The 25,135-nt window shown below is 51.1% G+C and overlaps 1 protein-coding gene across 1 annotated transcript in view; it reads right to left on the reverse strand.

Annotated features, from left to right (window-relative positions):
- Positions 1 to 4,844: 4,844 nt before the first annotated feature.
- ADAMTS17 (ADAM metallopeptidase with thrombospondin type 1 motif 17) overlaps positions 4,845 to 25,135 on the reverse strand; it is a 335,153-nt gene continuing 314,862 nt past the window's right edge. The window contains exons 19-21 of the mRNA XM_077762416.1: positions 23,960 to 24,112; positions 8,952 to 9,129; positions 4,845 to 7,785 (exon numbers count right to left, since the gene is read on the reverse strand). Of these exons, the coding sequence (XP_077618542.1) occupies positions 7,616 to 7,785; positions 8,952 to 9,129; positions 23,960 to 24,112 (501 nt within the window). The 3' untranslated portion in view covers positions 4,845 to 7,615. The remainder of the gene's footprint in view (positions 7,786 to 8,951; positions 9,130 to 23,959; positions 24,113 to 25,135) is intronic.

The following is a 25,135-nucleotide window of genomic DNA, read 5'->3' on the forward strand; positions in this document are numbered from 1 at the left end:
AGAACCAATGGCATTTACGGCTGCACTGGACTGGGGTTAGAAAGAGAAACTGAGGAAACAAGGATGACTTTGAAGTTTTTTTTTTCTCTTTTGCCTTTTCTTTTTATTTTTCTTATCTATCATCTATCACCTGTATATCTTTGCATTTATGTATGTATCTATCTGTCCATCCGTCTACCTAAACACAAGTTACTTAACATACAGTGCAGTATGGGTTTTAGGAGTAGAATTTAGTGATTCATCACTTAACATATAACACCCAGTGCTCATCCCAACAAGTGTCCTCTTTAATGCCCATTGTCCATTTAGCCCACCCCACAACCACTTCATTAGTGGATGGTGGTACCATTGACTGAGACGAAGAATCCTCTGGAAGGGGTTTATAAGAGGGAGGAAGTTGGGAATTTTTTCGGTAAGATCTAAGCTTGAGGCATGCAGTGGGAGCTATGGTGTGCTACACAGATCTCCCTCCAGCACCCCTGCCCTCATTTTCCCTGCTGCCCGCAGTGCTGGCTGACTCACAGCAGAGCCCGTCCCCAGGCCTTGCCCTTGGCAGAAGGGAGAGAACTTTTTAAAATTTAGTTTTGAGATTTTGAGAGAGAGAGAATTCAAGAGGGTCAGAGAGAGAGAGAGAGAGAGAGAGAGAGAGAGAGAGAGAATCTTAAGCAGGCTCCACACTCAGCATGGAGCCCAATGGGGGGCTCAATCTCAGAATCCTGAGATCATGACCTGAGCCGAAATCAAGAGTCAGATGCCTAACTGGCTAAGCCACCCAGTTGCCCCACAAGAGAACTAACTTTTAAGACTATACCTTCCCTAGGGCAGCTGGCAGCCAGTGATATACACAGGCCCACCTTGTTGCCTTCATGCAGGACAACTGTGAAGGGCCATTCCAGCTTCAAAACCCCCTAAGGCACCAGCTGAGGTCCTCTTGTGACTGTCAGGCTTCCCTATCTCCCTGTGCCCAACCCTGATGCTCTCGCATCTTCATTGTGTTCCTGAGGGCGCCTCCCCGTGAACCTCCCTCCACAGATCACCACCTCAGAGATGGGTTCCCAAACATGCAAACTAAGGCAGTTGGTGCCAGGAGCGATTCTAGGAAGCAGAGCCTAAAATAGGATTTTGGAGCTGCATCTCCTGCCAGTTAGACCAAGGGACCTCATGCCCTTGACATTGGTGTGAGTGGCATAATGCCCCAGTCATTTGAAAGACACAGGGAAATAGAAATGATAAGATAAAGAAATTCAGTGGCTATATCTGACTGTTCCTGGTGCATTGGAGAAAAGCAATACGAGTGCTGAGGATGATTAATCATTAACCAATTACATGCTGCACGAAAGATCTAAGTTGACTTCGCTGCTGGGGTCCCAGAGTGTTATCATGGTCCTGTTTTAGAGTGAAGGGAGATGGGGTTCAGATAATGAATGGAGTCCTGGTCCAGGTTGGATTCATAGTGGGCCCAGTGGTTCCTTAAGGCCACCCAGTGATCACTTCCCCTGTCCCTGAAAGGGCATTTGGGGTGGATGAACTTAGTCCTTGACCCGTGGAATAAGACACCATTACAGCGGGGAAGGCCAAGTGGAAGGCTATGATCCTGTCTCCCTCCCTCCAGGCAAGAAAGTGAGTCAATAGCAATATTACAACCCAGTGAAAATGGCACATTTTAGCATCATGCTTAAAGACCTAAAGAATGCAGGGGGAGGTTATTCCACTGTGTCCCCATAGAAGTCAAAAGTCTGGCCCCTACGAAATTTAGATTTGGTCCTGTTACATAACAGTCTTAACCAAGAATTAACCACCAATGAGTGTGCTGTGCCAGATGTGGTATCTTTCTAGAGCAGACTAACAAGTTTCAAGATACAAGGTGTATGACCAATAAGCTAGGAAATGCCTCTTTTTCTGGATCTATCAGAAAGGAAGACCAGAGTAAGTCACGTTCATGTGTGACAGAGAACAGTAGCCATCATGTAGAGTCTTCTCCAGGGCTACGTTAATGCTCTCATAACATAGCCCCAGAGGGCCTGGACTATATACACCTTCCATAGAATCCACAGTGATGCACTATATCCATGATATGACGTTAATCAGAACAGAGGCATGTAAGTTGGAGGCCTTAGTAAGAAACCTGTGTTCTAGAAGGTAGGAGATTGGCACTGTGAATATCCACTGACACATCGGCTAAGTGAAGTTTTTAGGAATCCAGAGGTCTGGAGCATGTTGATGGGCCCTTGATTGCATTTTGCTTCCCCTGCCATGAGGAATGGATTGCAAGAAATGGCAAGCATCTTTGGCTTCTAGAGGCAAATCTGGGAGAATCACTCCCAGGCGGTAGTGCTGAGTCTAAGAGCCAGCCATAGGTGCCATGCTGGACATTAGAACTGCTGTGGACAGTGGCTTCTATGTGTCTCCCCTTCCCCTCCTTTTTAAATAGAGAGTATCTACATCTGTTCTCCCATGCCCATCCCACTCTTTTCTCTTGGGTGTTGGAGTTTGGGAGGAGATAATGTCTCTTCTGAGTTTCTTGGTCTTTAAATTGAGAGAAATAGTGCTCAAGAAGCTCCTACCTATACCTGCACCTGTCTTAGATGATGAAATCCAGGGCCTTGAGCCTGAACATGATGTTGAAATGGGATGGGACACTGGGGGAAGGGTGAGCATACTCTTCATATGGGGGTATATGACTCTTCCCCCAAATGGCTGCACAATTTCTCATCTCCGTTGCTCTTCCAAAGCCTTGCCATTCCCCCCAGCAAGACACAGACTCCTTGTCCCTTCCCCTTGAACTTAGGTGAGTGTTTGTGATTTCCTCAACTATTAGAGGATGGTGGATGTGATGCAGTGTAAATTTTGAGTAGTTACATGGGGTCATGAGAGTCATGCTCGCTCTCAGAGTGTTTGACACTGAACCCTGCCATCGTGCCTCAGGGTTGCCAAGCAGCCCTTGGAGAGGTCACTTGTAGGTGTTCTGGCTGACAGTCCTGGGTGAGGTCCCTAGAACCAGCATTGGGTGTCAGATATGCAAGCATGGGAGCCTTCTGATAACCCCAGCCTCTCCTCCTTTGAACTACCCCAGGAAAAGCCAGATGGAGCCAGGGGTAAGCTATCGCCACCGAATCTCAGATTTGGAACACCTCTGAAGGGCCATCCAAGTACCAGAGCTTCCTATGGGCTTGCCTGTGCATGTGGAGAGGCTGTGTATGAATATGGAGGTCAAGAGAGAGGTCAGGGCCAAAATTGTTCATTTGGGTGATACCAGCACATGCATGGTTTTCAAAGTCTCGGGTCTGGGTGACATGGGTTAGGGAGAAAGTACATAGAGAGATGGGGGTTAGGGCTGAGCCCTGGGGCACTCCATCACATACAGCTGGCTGTAAAGGGAGAGCTACGAAGGAGTTGGGGGAGGAGAAAAGTCAGGATGCAGCAGGTCCAGAGACAGGGAGAAGAGGATGACCCAAAGGAGAGGGCTGCTGGGGACAACGTGTGAAAATGTCGGTGCAATGGATTCCCGAAGGTCAGGTGACCCGAGAATAGTGTTAGTGCAGCACAGAGGGCAAGTGCCAGTGGTCTGGGAAGTACATGGAAATTCCAACCCTAACCCTTCTAGCCTGTGTCCAGAGGTCAAACAACGAACCTGCAGAGGAGGTCCTGACCTTTCCCTCCTTGGAGTCCCTGTAGTCTAGCTCATTCTCTGTTGTTCCAGACTCCAGGCTTGTCGACTCAAAGGGGCCGTGGGCTCCTGAGCTGGTCTTCTGTTCTTTTGTGTTCTCATCAGTTCCAGGGAGTGCTTGGTTCCTACTAGAAACCCACTCCACACCTGCAGATTGAGTGCTTGTCAATTTCAGCCAAGAAATTAAAATCACGGAGTTTAAGCAGCTTATGGAGATATTACATACCATCAGGGCTGTTAGAAGTTCGAGAGAGATCAGAACTCTCAGAGAAAGGAAGAGAAAATACTAACAGGTGCCTGAGGCGGATAGCTGATCATTAATGAGAAGACAAGCCAGAGCTTTCCTGGCAACTGAGCGGCCGTGGGCAGTTTGTCATCTGTTAAACAAATGGTCTTTATTTCATGAGATTTCTGGGGGCTGCTCCAACGTTAAAAGGAGGTGCTGTCTGTCAAATGGAGTTCCAAGTTCTTGGCTGGGAAGCTCTTTCTCCTTGATGCCAGGAGGAGATGAACCCCACCCCCGTGAGAAGGAGAGGTGACTTCCTGCTCCTGGTCGGGCCCGGACAGGGTCCCGATAACTGCAGCAGTCTCAGTGATGACAGTGTAGTACCCTTGCCATGTCCTCAGCCTGGGACAATGGCGGAGCCAGGACCGGTCCTGCTACCTGCACGAAGAGGGGGGTTGTATGGACAGTCAGTAGGGTTGGGGATGGATGGGGTGCTAAAGGTAGAAAAGCAAGGTCACAGAGAGCAGAAGCCCATTCAGACACGACCAGGGCTGGAGCTCTGTCCACGGGGCTCCCTGCAGCAGGGGTCACTGCACCTCCACGGAGCACGGGCGTCTCCGCTGGCGAAGTGGCTGCTGGTCTGCATCAGACACAGACTGACAGCACAGCTGCCAGACCCTCGAGTCCCCACCCGCGGTTTTGCAACCACACAGGGGTGAGGCCTAGGACGGAATGATTTGTTAGCGCTCGCTCAGGGAGATGCAGCCACCCGCCAGAATTGCATTTACCAGCGACCTCTGACCCTGTCCACAGCTGTGGTCGGGACGCTGTTCCAGGCAAGCTATGTGACCACTCGCAGAAGGACAGGCCTCCCTCTGTCAGCCCCGGAGGACTGGTCTTTGTCTTGTACTCCACAGACAGCTTAAGATTGTTACGGAAAAACATTTTATTAACATGTTCAACTCACTTCCAATGAAATGATTAATTCTTCATTTACAGTGGTGTCCAATGTTTGTCTTCTGTTCTTTTTTCTTCTTTCAAAACCAGCACCAAAAAGTAAAACAAAAATACCACGGGTACAGTACGTAATGTAAGTTAACTAATGGAAAATATATACATTTGACTCTGAAATGGAGAAACGAGAACAAAGCAATGAGATTATTGCTGCTAAGGGTCTTTCCCTGTGTTCTGATAATGTCAAGCCATGGTCAAGTGAGGGGGTTTCGTTTGCACCCACAAAAGTAGCACCATAAGGTTGTAAGACTCTGTAGTTAGTAACACATTTGTGCAATCAAAAAGGTACAGTACTTGAATGACAGTACAGGGTATTGTTAATAAAGAAACATCATTGTTGTGATCACAGGGTTTCAGTATCATCTGTACAAAGTGGAACAAGAATGCCATGATGGCGTTGCCGAAATCAATCTTTGCTTGTGCCATGAATGGAAGGCGGGCTGGTGAATTTCAGAGCAGCAGTGCCAGCATGAGCTAAAGAGGTCAGAGAGACGTGGACTCTGGGGGAATCAGTGGGGTGTTCAATAATAACCAAATCAATTATTTGCATTTTGAGAGGGTGGGGCCCTTGCCAGATGCATCCAGTTGATACAGTCAAGGTAGTCAGTGGGGGTGGGGTGGAGTGGGGGAATATTCAGAGGCACTGGGGAAAGTGCTGGCCTAGGGGCACGTACATGCCCAGCTTGGGCGGGCCCATGGGTTCCTTAGCTGGCGGCCCTGGCTCTGCTTCTCAGCCCCTGAGGCTGCTATCTTTCTGACACTACATGATGAAGCACAGCCCGTTTTGGGGCTGGGGGAAAATAGAACCCTAGCTCCCCAGGAATTTGAGAGTTTTGTGGAAACAGGGTCTGAGGAAGTCTCTCAGTGGCCAAGCCCGAGCTGGGGGAGGACAGCATTTTACACAGGCTGTGCTGCACCACTAGGGCTGGTTACACTGCAGGGTGGGTCGCTCCAGCCTGGCACTCTCTCCATCAGAGCACCCAAGCAGGCTTCTCAGTGCTTCTCGCTGATTCAAGAGGAACCACACACATTTCTTGTCATCCCTACCACGTCTCTATCTCTGGAATATTAGAAATCACCGACTGAAACAGCCTGTAAGACGGGATGGAGAAGGCAGAGAGATTTTCTTTTTGTTTTCTTTCTGACTTAAGCTAACGAACCCTAAAGTTGTGACATCATCAAAAACCAAAGCAGATACATAAACACAGCACCAATAAATCAGGAAGAACTTGGAGATGATCCCTGGGACACTGGCATCAGTGAGATTCCCCTGTCTGCAATAAGGGAGAAGGTGGGTTTATCATGGTAAAGTCCTTAAACATAAGCACCCATCAAACACCCACCAAGCTGGTGAGCAAAACAGGTCTCCTGGCATCTAGGGTCTTTCTCTCCCAGCTCCCAAAGCACACAGGGTCCTACCGCCTTCTGTGTCCTTGTCATTTCCCCAGACTTCTAGAGAGGGCACAGCTCTATTTTGAGGGGTTGCAGAAGGGAAAGACCTTCTTCAGGCTTTTCTGAGGGTCATGTTTGCCTTACTAAGAGGACAGGACAACACCAACAATATGACAATAATGGATCCCATCTGGGCTATGGGAAGGCTTGGTGCTTGTGCAGTGATCTCGGTCCCCCTGGCTGAAAGGCTTCTGGAGGAAATCAGGCCCACGCCAGGGCGAAGTAGCCAGGGCTTCTAAAAAGAATCAACTTCAGATAGATGGCCAAGGTCAATGGGAAGCCATCTCTAAGGTGCAAAGCTTTGCAAAGTACTGACAAGAGTGGAGACCCCCAGAAGGCGGAGGGGTCGTACACCCCTGACAAAGCTGTCCTGAGCTCACCTTTATGCCAGGAAACAGTCCCATCGCCCAAACGAACATATGTCCCATTTCATAGCACCTTGAAGAAAGGCTTTTCCATTTCACTACATGGTGGACAGCAGAGTATACAAATTAGATGCCTCCCCAAACCCAAACACTTCCAGAATATTCTCCCCAACACAGGTTTTTATGAAAAACTATGTAGCCCTGCTGTCTTTGGCAGATACAGATTCAGCCTGTCAGGGACAAGACTTCGAAGACAAGGCCCAGGATCTAGAGAACGCGTTTTCAGAGATGAGCCGAGAGGCCAAGTGGTGACTCTTGGGTTGTCAAAAGGGCTCTCTGGCGGCCTGGCCCTCTCAGGGGAAGGCATTAGCAGAGGCTCGCCGACATCTGTCCTTCCTTCCGGGGTGTCACCGGCTTTCAGAATAAAGCCTGTTTTAATGCGGAATGTCTCATTAGGGAGATAGCACCCCCCGTGGCATATCAAGCACCCGGAATTCAAACGTCAAAAGAAAGCTGGACAGAAGCACTCAATGACGTCTCTTTCTTTTGACAATTGTCTATCAGAGGTGTTCCCTTTGAGGTACACAGAACCTTAGAAATTACAATAATTTTGTGACTCATACCTATTTTTTTCCTTACCAGAGAAAGCCATCCAGTGGCCATTAACAATATATTAAGTACAAAAGCACTAACAGCAAACGTCAAGTCCACGCTCAAGTTCTATGCGATTGGATTCTCGGGACAGCCTGGTGGGGGAGTGGCAGTGTGCACTGGGGGGAGGGGGTCCCAGTCGCAGGACTGGTGCGCCCTCGGGTGGGTAGGCTTTCAACTAGCCATGTCATCAGGATTTGGACCACGCGCTGGAGCGTTGAGGGACCCTGGGGCCACGTGTCATGAGCTTGGTGGTGGTGGCGGTGGCTGACGCATCTTGTTCGCATAGAAGTCCCTGCACGTCTGGCAGCAGCGTTGGTACCACCGCATGTCCTGACAGAGGTTCTTTTCTCGGATGACCCGGCAATACACTGTCCACTGGTCCCGCGTACATTTGTAGGTCAGAGCAGCTACGGGGATGGTGGAAACAGAAAGCCCAGGGATTACGGATGGCCCAGGGACATCAAGATGCCTGCACAGGGGTGGTCTGACACACTCTGGAGCTGCCCTCACCCACATGCACACTGGAGCCTTGCATAAATGGAGGAAATACGCCCCCTGCCAGAGCCATGTGATGCTTTTTTCCTACAGGGGACACACTCCTGTGTCTAGCCCGACCATTTGGCAGACAATGGCAGTCTGGCTGCTTCCTCAAGGCAAGGGCACTGTGCACCCTGGTTCTCAGCTAAGTGGCACTTGCTGTTATTTTCTGGTGAAGGACACCATCGTTGCAGGCATTCATAAAACAGAAAGGGACACAGGGCAGTGGACATCAAAAGGCCTGCCAGAGCATAAGCTCATAGCCTAAGCAAGTAGCCCAAATGTCCTTCAGGGTCATCTTGCAGAGAGAAGGTCCTGGCTGACAGAGGTCTCTGGAGCATACCAAGGTTTGTGCATGTGAAAGCCCGGAGTGCCCCTCTGCAAGTTCAAAGACTCCCCTCTCCATGAAGCAACTTAGAAACCCTCTTCATTCTGGCTGTGTTCCAGCATCAGGGAAGGGGGCTCTGGGTCAGAAAATATTCCTTAGGGATTTCTATTTGGAAAAGTGGACGCTGTTGAAAGGAATCACCAGATTAGTGTTCAGAGTTCCTCTTCTTCCTGTGCCACTGAATTAAAGACTCCAACCTATAACGCCTCTGTCTTCTTCTCAAACATTAACTTGAAGAGCATCTGACGGGTACATCACGGAAGCTTCATGAATGACCCCCAGCTCCTTCACTTCTGGAAAAACACCCCCCCCCCCTTTGCCCTCCTCATGCACAGGAGTCTGAAAACATTAACTGAGGGCCACCCTCCCGTGTTCCTCATTGTTGGTGGAGGGACTAAGCAGGACGCTCGAGGTGTTGTGTTTGAGGTTGCCGCTAGCAGACGTCTTTTCCATGACGAGGAATGAAATTCCACCTCTGAAACCTCTAACCTACAAGAGCTGACAAATGGCCACTTTAGGGCCCAGCTAGGGCCCCAAGGGGGCTTTCTGGCTTACAGAGCTCCTCCCCCTCTGCCCCACCCCCCCTGTGGGGACTCGCTGGCTGGGGATGCAACACCCCCCTCACCCCAGAAACTGGGGGCCACTCACCGAGGCGAGGGGAGGTGATGGTGTTCACGTTGATCTTGTCATTGCAGACCTCCTGGTGGCACTGCCTGTAGGCTGCTGGCTTTGAGAGGGCGGGGCACTCGTTGCCATGGCGGCCGGTGACCTTGTGCATGCACTGTACCACGCGAGACTGTAGACCCTTCCCACAGGTGGATGAGCACTGCCAGAGATAGGGACAGCCTGAGCGGGGGCCCTAACCTGCACCCAGGGGCCATGACAATGGCTTTGCAAAGCAGCTGCCCCTGGGTGTCCTTCCCAAGGGCTTAAAATAATGTGGGACAAGGGGCTTCGCTGCATACCAGGTGTTGGATAGGAGTCTGCTTCAAGATGTTATGGGCTGAATGCTTTTCGTCCCCCCAAATCCCTAACTCTCAATGTATTTGGAGGTATTTGGAGGTAGATTTTGGGAGGTAGTTCGGTTTAGACGAGGGCAGGAGCTTCCATGATGAGAACCATGTCCTTATACAAAGAGGAGGAGAGACCAGAGCCTTTCTTTCCACCATGTGAGGACACAGTGAGAAAGCAGCTATCTGCAAGCCAGGACGTGGGCCCTCACCAAGAAACAAATCTGTTAGCGCCTTGACCTTAGACTTCTCAGTCTCCAAGGACCATGAAAAATAAATGTCTGTGGTTTAAGTCCCCTAGTCTATGGTATTTTGTCTCAGCAGCCTCAGCTAAGATGCAAGACAGGTGCTGAAATATTCACACATGAGGTCTGCATTTCACTTCCCACCCTCTCCATCCCCATTCCCAGCAGAGAGCTGGGTTTTTGAAATTCTTGAGATAGTGGACAGGATGGCCCGATGAGACCCAGGAGGGCCTGGGCCTGATGACCACTCGGGTCTCCCCAGTGCTTTGTGCTGTGTGAGGCTCTGGGATGTTTGGCCCTGGCTATGGAGGGGAGCTCAGGGGTGAGCAGGGTCAAATTCCCCACAAGCCTGGAGGATCAGCGCTCAGAATTAAGTTGGAAAAAATGAAGTGCAATCTTTTTTTGCATCACGGAGTCTCCTACAATTCATGGCTGACAGTTTTAACTCAGACACCAGATCCCGGGCTGCTGGCATTTCTAGCACTCGTAGACCTGGGTTTGCTAAAACCAGCCTGGTGTAGCTCAGCAGACATCTCAGGTTCCCAGTGAGTAGACTCGGTAGGACTTTCCCGAGTACTGTCCCTCTTTGCACCCTTTTAAAGTGCTCCGCGGGGAGCCTGCCAGCGGCTCTGCTCCTCCACCCTGCTCCTCCTCTCCAAGCTGCTGGGCCCGTGCACGCTCTCCCAGGAGTGCCTGGAACTGTGTCTCCAATAAGCTGGTCCCTTCCAGCCAGAGAGCCAGGTCCACAGGCCTGTGGCTCCCTCTCCATCTGGTGTCCCCCAGCGCCCTCGCAACCCGTGATTTATGGGGTTCTGAGAGCCCTCTGCGAAACTTTAATAAAGCAAAGCCTCAGGTGCAAGAGCCCAGCTGGAGTTAATACCAGCACCTCGGGGTGGAGAGAGGGGAGTGGGTCCTGTCCTTCAAATGCCACGTGTGACGACGCCAGGTGCCGTCTGGATAGTGTGACTCCCTGTCTCTTCCCCTTCGGGCCTGACTTTGGTCTGTGCTGGACTTTGGACTTTCCCTCCAGGAGTCTTAGGGGAGTCCCCACCCGCAGGCTCGGTGGGAGACTGTGGATGCCACCTGGGACCACGAGGGCACTGTCTGCTCCCCAAAGAGCTTTTGTGCCCCAGGTGAATTCCTCTGCTTTTTAGCCCGAGAAGCGGGATCATGGGATGTTTTCTTTTCCTCCTCATTTTAGAAGGATAAAAAGGCTTAGAGGGAATGGTGCTCTGAAGGGAAGGGCTCTTTGCAAATCACAAAGGAGGTGGGAAGGGGCGCCTGGGTGGCTCGGTCAGTAAAGCGTCCAACTTCAGCTCGGGTCATGATCTCACGGTTCGTGGGTTCGAGCCCCACATCGGGCTCTGTGCTGACAGCTCAGAGCCTGGAGCCTGTCTTTGCATTCTGTGTCTCCTTTTCTCTCTGATCCTCCCCTGTTCATACTGTCTTTCTCTCTCTCTCAAAAATAAATGAAATATTAAAACAGCAACAACAACAACAAACAAAGGAGGTAGGAAAACCACATGCGGACTGCCCCCTCCTGCAGGCACTCTCCCCAACAGGCAAGGCCGGCCCCAGGGCCCCAGCTTTGTGTCTTGCTTCACATCCTATCTTCTGAATAAACTAGGCATGGGCCGCTAGTGGGCATATTTCTGGGCCCCACCTTCATGCGGAGGGAGATTGGCACTGGAGCACAGGGAAGTTTGAGGGCTGCTGAGGTGGAGGAATGAAGTCACATGAGGAGGTCCCACCACAGGAGACCTTGAACGTGGGACAGCTGAACAGGACTTAAGCCTGGAGGTCATCTTGGGTGAACTGGCCACCAGGCTGGGATTACCTGGTGAGCTTTTAAAAACCTCGGCATCCCAGACCAACCAGGCAATATATCTAGAAGGGGCAGTCAGAGCTGAGAACCTGCTCAGTGTCCTGTGTAGTGGAATGAGCTCTCTTTTCTTACACTGAAGTAGTTGAATATTCATATACAAACACGGTAAAACCCCGGATTGGAACTTGTTCTTCAAGTGCTCTGCAAGATGAGCAAACATTTCTAATAAGTTTTAAAAATTTTTTTAAATGTTTATTTTTGAGACACAGAGAGACAGGGTGTGAGCAGGGGAGGGGCAGAGAGAGGGCAGAGAGAGAGGGAGACACAGAATCTGAAGTAGGCTTTCAGGCTCTGAGCTGTCAGCGTAGAACCTGACAGCGAAACTCAAACCCATGGACCGTGAGATCCTGACCTGAGCTAAAGTTGGACAGATGCTCAATTGACTGAGCCATCCAGGTGCCCCTGTAACATACCTTTAAATATGCATGTGTAACTACCTGGATAAATTATATAGTTTATGTAGACATTTGATTATTCCACCTACACCATTAAAGACTTTTTATATGTAAGGTGGTTGCAAAATTAGAAAAAAAATAGAATCTACTTCCTGGGAAAATGGGGTTACTATGTACTTGGGACCGGATTCCTGTGACAATGTGGTACTAAACTGCCTTTGTGAAGAAAAGAGGTATCTGCAGGCTGATCTACATCAACATCCCTTTTCTCATCGGATCCTGACCTGGACCATGGGCCCTGGAGCCACCTGCTATAGGAAGCACACCCAGAAGGGAGAATCAGGAATTAGGTGTCTTAATATTCCTTGGAGAGGGGACCATCCGGGGTAGGACAGATGGTGGTTGGGGTCCCAGGAAACCGCACAGGCTAATGCAGAAGGTTCCTGAAGCTATGTCTGTCTTGCTCTCATGGCACCCCCTAACCGCGAGGTACCCAAAGCCCTGCCAGCTAGGCGGTCAGCGGGCAGGGGGCGGGGAGTCACTTCCTGGCCAGGAACATCAGGAAGGGTTTCGATGTCTTTTGCAGGTGTCATTATTATGTACATACAAATCAGGGTAGGAACTCAATCCTGTGGGTCTATTCACACCAAGTGCAAAACTGACAAAGGTCTCTGCCTGAAAATGATCAATGACCATTTTAAAGCTCAGGTGTTTGGCGTGACCTTGATGGATGATTTCCCCTCTCAAAGTTCTTAGTCATGTTTCACGTGCTCTGGGGCCGGAGGGGCTGGGTGGGGGAAGGGAGAGCATTCATGATGCGCCCTGCCTATGCAGATGGTGTGTTTGCTTATCCTGTGGGTTCGCTTGTAAGGTTCCATAACAGGGTGGAACATTCCACAACAATCCTGTTGGTCAGTGAGCTCAGTGGGGGTGTCTGGTCCAAGGTCACACAGTGAGTGAGTGGCAGAGGAGGGACAGGACCCCAGCTGCCCCATTCCATGGACCAAATTCCATCTTCCTGTACGAATCACAGCTTGCACTGGTGGGAGCCTCTACAGGAGCCAGGAAACAAAAAACTAGGTCACTGCCCATGTCTACCACTTATTCATTGTCTTTCCTAGCATGGGTCACTGGCTCTTAATTTCCCAGTCTGGAGAAAGAACTGCTCCATGAGATCATGGAATTCTCTCCAAAGATCCAGTGTCTGTCCTCATGGTTTTCCAACACCTCCATGAAGCAGGGCACAGCCAGGTGACAGGCTAGGGTCTGACCCTCTACTGCTGTGGGGGCATTTAGGGACCCTGAAGACCCTGCCCCTCATAGGGATTTGCCTCTCAGATTAGGCTTGGCTCAATTTTAGCTGGAGTCCTGGGGACTCGGTTGTTCACACAGCGGTGGGCTGTGAAAGGCTTGTACTCATTAAAAAGAACTTTTGAGAACCATAGGGTATCTGCTTATCCACCGGAATTGTGTGTGAGCCAGCCCTACAGAGGCTGCTTCAGTGCCTCAGGTGAGAAGACAAACAGGTAACAGGCAAAGAAACTTCCATTTTGGGGTACCTGGGTGACCAGTTGTTAAGCGCCAATTTTGGCTCAGGTCATGATCTAACAGTCCATGAGTTTGGGCCCTGCATGGGGCTCTGTGCTGACAGCTCCTAGCCTGGAGCTGCTTTCAATTCTGTGTTTCCTTCTTTCTGTTCCTCCCTTACATGCACTCTGTCTCTCTCTCTCTCAAAAATAAATAAAGATTAAAAAAACTTAAAAAAAAAAGAAAGTTCCATATCAGTCAGGGTAGTGCCAAGCCTGCCCACCCCTGCCTAACATCCATGGGTAACCACACTCTCCTTCACTGGAGTTTTACTGGGGACAGAGCCATGGGGACAGCACAGGCCTATTAGCACACTTACTTGCTGTGTGACCTCAGGCAAGTTACTTAACCCATCTGAGCCCCAGTTTCTTCATTTGTGGCTTGAGGATAATAAAACTTTCCTTGCAGAATGGTTTCAATGATTAGAGTCGCTTCGACGGGTGACCAGCAGGGATTCTGGGACAGAGCGAGCTCTCAACAATGCAGCTATTATTATGAGCAGTTAGCTTTCCAACAGGAGCAGAGAGAGTGGACCGGGGAGGCCCTCAAGCCTGGGAAAACAACGGAGCCACTTGGCTGACTTGTTTAGCGTTCCGTGGGGTGGACCTACCCTGCCTGGCACCAGGCTGCCACCGGCAGGTGTTGGGGAAAGCCACCCTTGCCCGACTCCTGGCCCTGATCTAGAGGCTCAGCCAGATGACTTCTGAGAGCACAATTAGAAGCTGATTTGACCCTGAAGACAAACGCGATTCCAGACCCGTCTGAAGGGCTGCTGTGGACAGCACCACCTTGCATGTAACTTGAGCTTGCTGCATTCCGGGCAACACAGGCGCAGACAATGGATTCCACCTCTGTCTGCCTCCCCTTGGCTTCAGCTTTCATAAAGCAGTGAGGACCCTGCAGTGTCTCCTGATAGCATTGGACTAGCCCCAAGCATTGCCGTGAAGCCATTTTCAAGCTCTTAAAATCCAAGCAAACAGGTCTGTAAAAAAACCCCAAAACCATAACTGGTCTTGTTTGCTGGAAGCACTCGTTCACTGTTGGGTAATTCTTTTCTCAGGTCGCTCATCATGTTAACATTTAATGTGGTTCCCTGAGACTCAGGAAACGAAGACAGAAATGGAGCTGGGATAAATTGGCAGAAAGGCTCCCTGCCAGATGGCCTGAAGCAGGGGCAGCCCCCTCCTCAGCAAGTGGCTGCAGTCGCAGCTCAGAGACTAGGCTGGGGGACCCGCCACCCATCCCAGGACCCTCCCCTGGCTGGGACGAAGGGTCAAAGACCCTCCAGTGGGAATTTCACCAGAAGAGCAATAACACAATCAAAATTTCTGGTGCACAGAGAGCAAAAGCCTCATGGCAACAAAGAGAGAAATCTCTGACTTGGAATTTCCTCATGGGCTTGGGGTGTTAGTTCCGGTGTGGCTGCGAACAAGAGAATTCCCTAAAAGAGGGGGCAGGCCTTTGGTCCCTCAGACCCAGGGGACAGCAAGGTGTGGTGGAAGGCTTCCCACCTCCCATTCCTTGATGATGGTGATGGTGACAATAGCCATAGTGATAGCAGCCAGTTCCCCCTTCTGTGTCCCTGCTTGGTGCTGGGCCCTGGACTTAACGTCATTCTCTTTAGTCTTCATTAATCGTCCCGCTACAGTGGCTGTAGCCAGGGCAGCGCTCAGAACACAGTAGGTGCACAATAAACATGCACCGACTGCATGAATGGCACTTTCAGGGGCACCGCACCACTTTTCAGACAGGCCGAATGGGAGGCTCAGAGCGTCCATATGACTGTTGCCCAGTGACAGCTCCAGACCCCCCACCAGGCCTCCTCCGGGGCCACCCCATGCCCTGGTGGGGAGGATCCAGGTCTCTGTCACCCCACGGAGGCCTGACCTTAAGGACATGCTCCACTTCGGCGAGGACTTCCGTCTCTTCACTTCTCGCAGCTGTAAAATCACCACTATAAATAACGCCAAATCCCAAAGGGGTGTTTTGAGAATTAGCTAAAGGAGGTTGTAAAAACCTCAGGAAGGGGAAAACTGCTGCAGGAATGTTTGATGCTTGCACGAGCCCGGGGCTCCAACTGAGTCGGGGGCGGGCGGGCTTCCTCCTGGGGCCCCAGGGGTGAACAGGAGGCCTGGCAAGGAGGAGCCCTGACCGTGGGGTGTAACCACCCCCACGTTCTCCAGGAGCCTTTCTCTGAGGGGCCAGCCTGCCCCCAGGGCAGGCTTGGATGGGAGAGAATGAGGCAGGGGGGTGGGGGAAGAGAATACCCTCATGGTAAAACTCCATTTTCTGTTTGAGTCTGAAAGGCACTTGGCTGGTGAAACATCAAAAGTTCTTCAAAAGCATTTTTGACAGATTTTCCCCCAGACTTGGCATTGAGCAATGCGAACGTCGGAAGCTGTTGAAACCTGAAATAGCAGGTTTTAAACAGTAATGAAAATCCCCACTGTCTTTGCTCCAGCCTTGAAACTGGAAATGCTTTCTTAGACACACACACACACACACACACACACACACACCCTTCAACTCATACTCCCTCGCGAACTGTTTTTCTGCGTAGCCTCAGGTTTCCCCTACGTCTCTGAATTTGCAACCTGTCAACCTACAGATTCTGGCTGGGACACTCCAGCCAGGCAGCCAGAAGGCCAAGTTGACTCCTGAGGACCTTCAAGAGCTCTGGACGGTGCTCTGTGAGCCCGGAGCACAGGGGACTCTGCCTGGCCACTCTCACTATGTGTCCTTGGGCACAGGCTGTTACCACTCTGGTAGCTTAGCTCTCCCAGCCCATCAGTGGCTGTGAGCAAGACCCTCCACCCCACTGGAGGAGGCTGGCCCGCATGCCCAGCAAATGCTGCAGCCCATCTCCCGCCTCCTAGCCATGCTGTAGCCACGCCCACACACCGGGTCAGGACACTCACTGTTTTATGGGACCTGAGCCACATTCAAAGAGCTGCTCTAAGACATACGTATTTGATAGGCCCATGGAAGATATGGGATTCCGATGAGAAACCAGAGATCCATGGCTGTAGCAGAAGACGATGGCAAAAATAAGATGATGATGACGATAAAAATGAGCACCTGTTGGGTGTTTTCCCTGGTGCCAGGCATTGGGCTAAGTGCTTTTTACAGATGCCCTATAGGGGGGTACCCCTAGACCCAGCTGACAGAGGATGTTGCTGGCTCAAGTTTAGATGAGGCCACAGCACAGTGGGGGACATGGACCTGTGTCATCCTGACCACGTGCCCTGCTCTAGGATCACTGATGGAGCATGTGTCGAAACAAAAGTGTTCCTTAGGGGCGACAGCTTCTCTGATTCAAAGACTAGGTCCAGGTGGCAGTGAAAACCCAGGCTGCAATGCAGGGCGCCTCCCCCCTCTCTGACCCCTTACTGCACACAAAGGCAGCCGGTTTGATGAAGGACACTGTGGGAAGGGAGGGGCAGCAGGGCAATTAGCTGTTACATTATTCAGCTCACTTCCACGCAGGCGCCTCTCCTGGCAATTTCTGGGGGCTCCACTCCTCTATGGCAAGTTGACTTCTCTCGGATGAGCAGGTAGGAGCCTTGGACCTTTCCCTGGAACTCCATGGCCCAGTGGCAGGCTCTGCTCACCCGCGTAAAGTGCTCCCCACTAAGGGGGTATTCTGCCCTCCCTCCCTTCGGCCCCTGCCCTGAAAAGCATTGAGATCTGATGACCTTCCTTTCACTGGCTGCTTACGCTCCTAAGAGTGATGTTGAATGGAGGATTGGCTTATCTCTATCATCATGCAGGGTGCTGGCTGCCTGTGTGGACGGTTTCACAGCCCCCAGAGAAGGGCCCTGATATCCCCAGTGTCTCACAAACTTGCTCTTTGATGTGCAAGTTTCTTTTAATAAGGACTCAACTTTTTATTTCACAAATAAGGATAGACAACATGCAGGACTTTAGAGGCAAGAAATTTGCATTATGTGAATGACTGATACAAAGCCCTAGGAGGAGCAGGTTTAAATGGGGGGTGGTGTGGAGAGGGAGCAGGGAGATACTTGACTTTACTTGTTTTTTGGGGGGGTGAGGGTGGCTCAGTTGGTTGAGTGTCCACCTTTGGCTCAGGTCATGATCTCACGGTTCATGAATTTGAGCCCTGCATCAGGCTCTGTGCTGTTAGTGCAGAGCCCGCTTTAGATCCTCTGTCCCCCTCTCTCTGCCTCTCCCTCACTTGCACTCTCTCAAAAATAAATAATTGAGGGGCGCCTGGGCGCCTTAGTTGGTTAAGCGTCCAACTTTCGCTTAGGTCATGATCTCACGGTTCGTGGGTTCGAGCCCCGCATCAGGCTCTGTGCTGACTGCCAGCTCAGAGCCTGGAGCCTGTTTCAGTCTGTGACTCCCTCTCTCTCTGACCCTCCCCTGCTCACGCTGTCTCTCTCTCTGTCTCCTAGAAATAAACATTTAAAAAAACATAAATAAATAATTGAAAAAAAAACCAAAACAAAACACTAGCGGGTAGATACTTGACTTTACACCAAGTCTATGCCTATGCCTATGACGGTTATAGCTGCAGGCATAGTTCAACTCCTTCCTGTTTCAGGTTAGGAATCTAAGCCTCCGACATTATTATGCACCTGGAAGAAAAGGTGAATTAAGAGCCAGAAGGCAGGGACCAGACCCTTAGCCCTGCCATTTTCTAGCTGTGTGACTCTGGGGAAAAAAGCCACATCACCACTCTGAGTCAGTTTTCTCATCTGTAAAATGGGAATAGGGTCAAATGAGATAAGATGAGTGAATGTGCTTTGTACATTTTAAAGCACTGGTGTATGTCGGGGGGCACTGTCACTGGTCCCAACAGAAACAGTGTCACCCTCTGCTAGCATCCCCATCCACAGCTTTCCCAGGTAGAGGCTGCCTGGGTCCCCTAGCACTGTGTTCATACTGGCCCAGTGGGACCCAGGGTGGCATTCTGCAGGTGGCTTCCTGGTGGTCTGTACCTTGGATGGGTCACCACCCACTCTTATACTCCCAGCGCCCAGGAGCTGGAGCTCAGGAAATGCTGGTTGAATCACAGAGACTTGGCTGCAGGCCCCCAGCTTGGCCGGCGGGCCAGCCTTGCAGAGTGGGGAGTGGGGTCGGGCACCACCGATGCAGGTGCAGGCTTTGGAAGCGGAGTGGGCTGAAAAGCTTTCTGTAACAAGCCCCTCTCGTGATGCAAGTTCTAGTCATTGCTAAGGCCATGAGGCCGAAACCCCCATCTCCCTGCCCAGAGCACAGAAAGGCCTCCACCAGCTGAATGAGAGGCGCCCCCCAGACTTCCTGGGGCTCCCTCCGCAGCTCACACATTCTTCATGCTTATTTCTTCCTTTGACCTCCTAAGCACCCCCTGGGAGGTGCTGTGATTTCCACATCACAGTCTGGGGCTCGGGTGTAAGGGGCACACCTGGGGCCTTGGAGTCAGACCAGCCCCCTTCCACGGGACCTTCGCNTTCACACATTCTTCATGCTTATTTCTTCCTTTGACCTCCTAAGCCCCCCCGGGAGGTGCTGTGATTTCCACATCACAGTCTGGGGCTCGGGTGTAAGGGGCACACCTGGGGCCTTGGAGTCAGACCAGCCCCCTTCCACGGGACCTTCGCTGGCACCAGGAAGTCAATGGTCACTTTGATCTCTTCAGTGAAAGGGAACAGCCATACTCTTAACACAGAGAGCCAACGGTTTTCTTTAAAAACACCATCCATTATAATCCCTGCAGAATAATTTGTTTCTAATTAGAAACATCCCATCATTTCAGTGGTGATTAATGCCTCTGGTCTTGAAACTGAAACATCTCAACTTTTGATCAAAAGTCATGCTATTCTAGAAAGAAATGCGATTTCCTCCTCTCCCATTTTAAGTGACATCTCCCTCCCCCTCAGGTTGAATACCCGGCATTTAGGGGGTGAAAACAATGATTTGCACAGATCTGGAAATAGCTAATAGCCCAGGAGGGGAGCCAGCTGCTGGTCATTTTTCAAACATGGCAGAGCAGTAATAATGCCCTCAGCAGGGATGGGAATGTGAAGCCTGTCCCTCCTAGGGGACCCACTTGTGGTTCAGTCATTTGCTGAGGCTGGGGGAGAGGGAGGGGCCTCCCTCCCAGGCTCTGGGTGCTGTTCTCAGGAACCCTCACCCAGCTACGGGAAGGGATGGGTGCCCCTCTCCAGGGGTGACTGGTCCTTCTTATTACAGAGAGTGCAGGACAACACCTGTGGAATGTCCATGGACTGGCCGGCCCATCGCCTCCTTGGAGACAGGCTTATCTTTCTCAACAGCACCCTGGGGCCAAGTAACAGGACACTTCCTTAGATGCAAAATGTCAAAGCTTCCAGACACACTGATGCCCTGACAGCCCTGGGAATTCTACTGACTTTCCTTTGGGGCAACTTGTGCGAAGCCTTCAAAGTCTGGAATGTCGGGAGGTTTGGAGACTGGTTATAGGAGGGGATTTAAAAGTGCACTGACCCGGGGCACCTGGGTGGCTCAGTCGGTTAAGCGTCCGACTTCGGCTCAGGTCATGATCTCACAGTTCATGGGTTCGAGCCCTGAGTCGGGCTCTGTGCTGACAGCTCAAAGCCTGGAGCCTGTTTCAGATTCTGTGTCTCCCTCTCTCTCTGCCCCTCCCTCATTCATGCTCTGTCTCTCTCTGTTTCAAAAATAAATTTAAAAAAAAAAGTGCACTGACACTTGGGGCGCCTGTGTGGTGGTTCAGTCGGTTAAGTGTCCGACTCTTGATTTCTGCTCAGGTCATGAACTCGAGGTTCATGAGTTCAAGCCCTGCATCAGGCTCCATGCTCACAGTGTGGAGCCTGCTTGGGATTCTCTCTCTCTCCTCTCTCTCTCTGCTCCTCCTGAGCTTGTTCTCTCTCTCTCTCTCTCTCTCTCTCTCTCTCTCAGAAAAATAAACTCGGAAAAAACAAAGTGCACCAACCCCAAGCACACAACAAGGGGACCGTGCAGAAGCAGCAGAACACAGATAAGATGTTACTCGCAAAGCAAATCTAGTCTGAATAAGTGAAAATGTCGGGGTAAGATCCATCCAGGGGAATCCACTGACACTGACCCGGTCACTCAGAAGAGGAGAGGACAAGGATCCCCACAAGATCCTTTCTACTTCTCTGAGGAAGAAATGGGGAAAAGCAATGGGCAGATTTGTATGAACTGTACACATTTCTGTAACTGTGCATGCCAGCCCCCCAAGGATGGCCGCGGCAGGAGGGAGTGGTGGCGAGGCAAACAGGGCCGGGGTCCCGCAGCTGAGTTCTGTGCCACCCCTGCCCCACCGCACTTGCTCCCAGCCTGTTCACGCATGCACAGACTTCCAGTTCAGTGTCCGTGAACGAGTTTTTCAGCTTGGGAGAATGAGCCTGCACCTGGGTCCTGGCTCTGGCCGGACATGCTGGGGAGAGGGCCGGTGGCATCCACAAATGCTGAGTACTCTCCCCAAAGGCTCTGTGCACGCCAATCAGACACCAGCAGATACCCGCCCCAGATGGCAGCTGAGATCATCCCGTTCCATTTATCTTTCTGGTTTTTACTTTCCTTGATCAGGGATAACTGATCAAGCTGACTGTGGTAAAAAGTGGGCACTGTGGCCTTCTAATGCCTTACTTTCCAGAAAGCTGGGAGGTGTTCTTCGCCATGGTCTGGCTAATAGAGAGGCAGGCCAGCTAAAGGCTCTCCCTTGCCTGGTGGGCTGTGTGTTTGGGAGTTGGCTGGACCGCATAGACACAGTCTCAGCCAAGGAAGGGCCCTTGAACAATGGAGGAGGGAAAGCCTGAGCTACTAGATCTGGGGTAGTGCTGTGCTAAGCTTCTCAGGCACTATTCACATTCATTTTCTGACATTCTGCCGCTCCCAGCACCAGGAGGTTCATGGTACTTCAGTAAACAAAAGCGTCCATCTGGTTCTCAAAACCAGAATGGTTACAAGGGCTGGAGAAAGCCAGACCCTGGAGAGCCAATGAACACCTGTAGGGCATGCTGTGGTTCAAAGGCACCGTCATGGGCACTCCACAGCACTTCTCCTTCTGTGTCCACCGTGGAGACTGAGCTCTGAACCGGGGTTCAGATGCTTGGACTCTCTCAGAGGGGTGTGGGCACGCCATTTAATCTTGGAGCATCTATACTGGCTCTTCTATGAAACAGGGCCAATGACCCTGACTACAGTGCACAGGTGCAGAGGTAGACCTCACAGGGGAACAATGCCAGGTGCCCTCAGACCCTGCCGGATGCATGCAGCCCAGGCCCTAACTGACCACTCCCCACCTCTGCTAGGAAGCAGAGGCACATCTGGGGTCATGGCAGTCGCCCTTCAGTAGCACAGGATACACTTGGGGTGGTGACCACTAGGACCCTTTCAATTCCCCGAGTATAACGACCACTTGAGTCCAATCCACACCTGGACATTTGGAGTCCAGACAATGTCGTTCTACTATGTTGGGTAGCTGCCCCTCTACATCTGCAGACCGTTCTGACATAGGACACCCACAAATGTTTTCTTATTGGTTAGGACCTAAGCTGTCGGCAGCTTGTTTACGTTTTCCTAGGCCTTTGGGATACCCTGGTGACCTTTCTCAAGCTGGGTCTGACATGCTTGGCTAGCAAACGGTTTGGGGGATGGCTGTATTAAAGGCTGGGCACACCTACTGATAAGACAAAGTTAGATGAGATCAGAAGGGGTTCGTTCTGACGACTGTGCCACACGACGGTGTGAACATTGGATGATGGGTATTTGGCTGAGTTGTCCAAGTGCTGAGTTACACCTACCAGCCCCTCAAAAGCTTGGAACATCTCTAGAAACAGGCAGGGCCAGTATTAGTGGTTCTCCATTTCAGAGATAAAGAGACTGAGAGCCAGACAGGTTGACACATTAACTGGTGAGTCAGAGCTGTAACTTGGCCTCTTGATGTCTCTCTCACAGGGCTACAGGTTCTAATGTTTTTTTTACAGGTTTTTGTTGTTCTGTTTTGTTTTTGCAAGAGCCTTCAAGTGAAGTTCAAGTGAGGCTTCTTCCGATGTTAAGATTCCTCCTAGCAACTCTATACTAAGCGTTACTACACTCGCAGAAAAACTGGATCTCTTGACCTCGCTCTATTGCTCTGGTCAGATTTTCTGATCAGGGAGTAAATAAAAAGAAGGTGTTTTTGGTCTTCCCCAGATTCGCAGTGATCCAGATGCTGCATTTTAGCACAGACAGTGAGATGGAACCTGAGACATTTGGCTTTTATGCCCTCCAAGAGTTTGGAGGAGTTTGTATTCGGACTCACGGGGAGGTGGCCATTTGGGTACCAGATTTGGGTACATTCTTTTTTCCAATGGCCAAAGCATCTCTCCTTCCATAAAGCAGAGGTGCAAACCAAAGTTACTGCCTGAGCCTGTTGCCAGGTTTCCAGAAAGGGGCCCAAATCCAGCCTTTCAGGGGGAATCATCCTGTTTTTAAATGTTAGTAACTAATTCCAAAATGTCTAAGACATTGTGCAGGCCATGCAAACAGCAGAGGCTCTCGGGCCATCAGTGTGCAGCCCAAGGAGTGAAGAGGCATCGAGAGAAGAAAACAGGGAGTTTTCAGTTGTTAAGACCCAAAAGAAAGGTGAATGAACATACTCTAGGCTGTTGTTAGAAATTTTCCTTAGAAAATCAGACATTAGCAAATGTCACTAAAAATTATACAGTTGTTAGGGAAAAGGTTGAACATCTGACTCTTGGTTTCAGCTCAGGTCATGATCTTGCGGTTTTGTGAGATGGAGCCCTGTGTGGGGCTCTGTGTTGGCAGTGGGGAGCCTGATTGGGATTCTCTCTCCTTCTCTCTCTGCCCCTCTCCTACTTGTGTTCTGTCTCTTTCAAAATAAATAAGCTTAAAAAAAAAAAAGAAATTCTACAGTTGTTGGGAAAAGATTCTCTAGAAGGCCTACTGGCTGGGGCTCACATGTGATGACTTACCTCAGCCCCTGGTAAACAGGCTTTAGAGGTAACAGGTTCACAGATACCAGGTGAATGCATAAAAGAAGGGCTAAAGAGCAAAGAAGTTTTTCATTCCAGTGCCATTTAAGCCTCTCTGTCCCCCAGGAGTGCACGCCAGGCTCTGGAAGAAGGCTCTTCCTTTCTGCCACACTAAAGGTCCCTACCTACCCAGGCCCTCACCCAAGGGTCCTGGAATGAGAGGAAGTATTGTTTGCCTACCAGGCCCCCCTGCATCTGCCTCAGCCAAGGCTCCTGTGTGTTCACGACGCTTTTGCCATGGCTGGCGGCCATCACCGCCCCCCACCCCGCAGGATGCTGGGGCACAGCCAGCATGCAGCACAGGAGAGCCAACTGGCATCCGGAGCACCCCACTTCATGCTTTGGGGGGGTGTTCGGTTTCTTTCTGACTGCACGCGGCCTAGGGTCATCGGCAGGTGTACAGCTTGGAAAGAAAGCGAACTTGTCTGAGTAGACTGGGACCACCTCCTTGAACTGAGGCGCATGGTGAGATCCGAGCCCCTGCACCCGGAGGTCCCTGCAGGGTGGAAACGCAGGCGCACTGCACTCACCTTGGACCAGTCCCCAGTTTTCCACTCGTAGCAACCAGAGTAGTCCTCGCACACCTCCTCTGCTTTCGGCCTTGTGGACGCGTCGCATTTTCCTTGCGAGTTGGTGCACGTCACGGTTCGCTTTTGGGTCCCTTTACCGCAGGTGGCAGAGCACTGCAAGACACCGGTTGGATGTTTAATCTGGTCTGATTCAGCTCAAGTTCATCAAGGCTTATTAAGTCGCTACTGCATGCCAGACCCAGGGCTGGGGATGCAAGGGTGAGGAAGATCCTGGTCTCCTGGGCCTGATGCACCTGGTCCCTTCTGTGACTCTAGCCAAGTGGCCAGTGATGGGGGGAGTGGAGAGTGCTCAGGGGTACCCAAAAGACCAAACTAGGAATTTAGTTGCCCACTGAAAAGTCCCAAAGACTGATGCAGTAGATGAGTTCAAGGGGCAAATGCTGCCAGACTCCTAAGCAGAGCAGGTGAAGCCAGGGGAGGACACCAAAGCAAAGATGTGTGTGGCCCTTGGGTCCTCCCTGCTGGCCTCCAGCTATATGCACTCTGCCTGGGCCAGCCTGGGGCAAAGGCCCAGATTCAGGGTGGAAAATGGGGGAGATGCAAAGTCAGGCCACAGGTGACTTTCATGTAAGGCAGGTGGCAAGCTCTTGCAGAGAGCTATGATGACTGTTTTAAGCATAGATGACAAGATATAATGGAGCCATGTTCCCTGTGGCATTTTACTTATTTCTTGAGAGACACTGCAAGAGACAGTGTGGGGATGGGGCCAAAGTAGGGCCTGAGGAATGACAAATCATGGGTGAGCCCCAAGAGAGGTCAAGATCTCCATGCCCTCAGGCAGCAAGATACACTGAGTTAGGGATGAGAGATGGAGTGAAGGTGTAAGTAGTGTGGACCTGCGGGGTGTATCTGGAGCCTGCTCCTGGCTTGCTCCCCCTGAGCTCAGGGAGTGACCTTGCCCAGGCTCAAAGAGTGCTTATCCACCTCCACACCAAGCAGAAGGAAGCCCAGGCAGAGCAGACCTGTGACCTTGGGAAGACAGGACTGACAGCATGCATGATCTGGCCAGCAAGAGGAGGAGACATGGCCCGCAGATCCAGGGAGGCCTCCCTCTTATCTATTGGGCGAGGAAGCCCTGTCTCTGCCACGCAAACAAATATGGAGCTCGTGAAGACA

The sequence above is a fragment of the Crocuta crocuta genome, unplaced genomic scaffold, assembly GCF_008692635.1.
Source record: "Crocuta crocuta isolate KB4526 unplaced genomic scaffold, BGI_CrCroc_1.0 scaffold93, whole genome shotgun sequence".
Classification (NCBI taxonomy): Eukaryota; Metazoa; Chordata; class Mammalia; order Carnivora; family Hyaenidae; genus Crocuta; species Crocuta crocuta.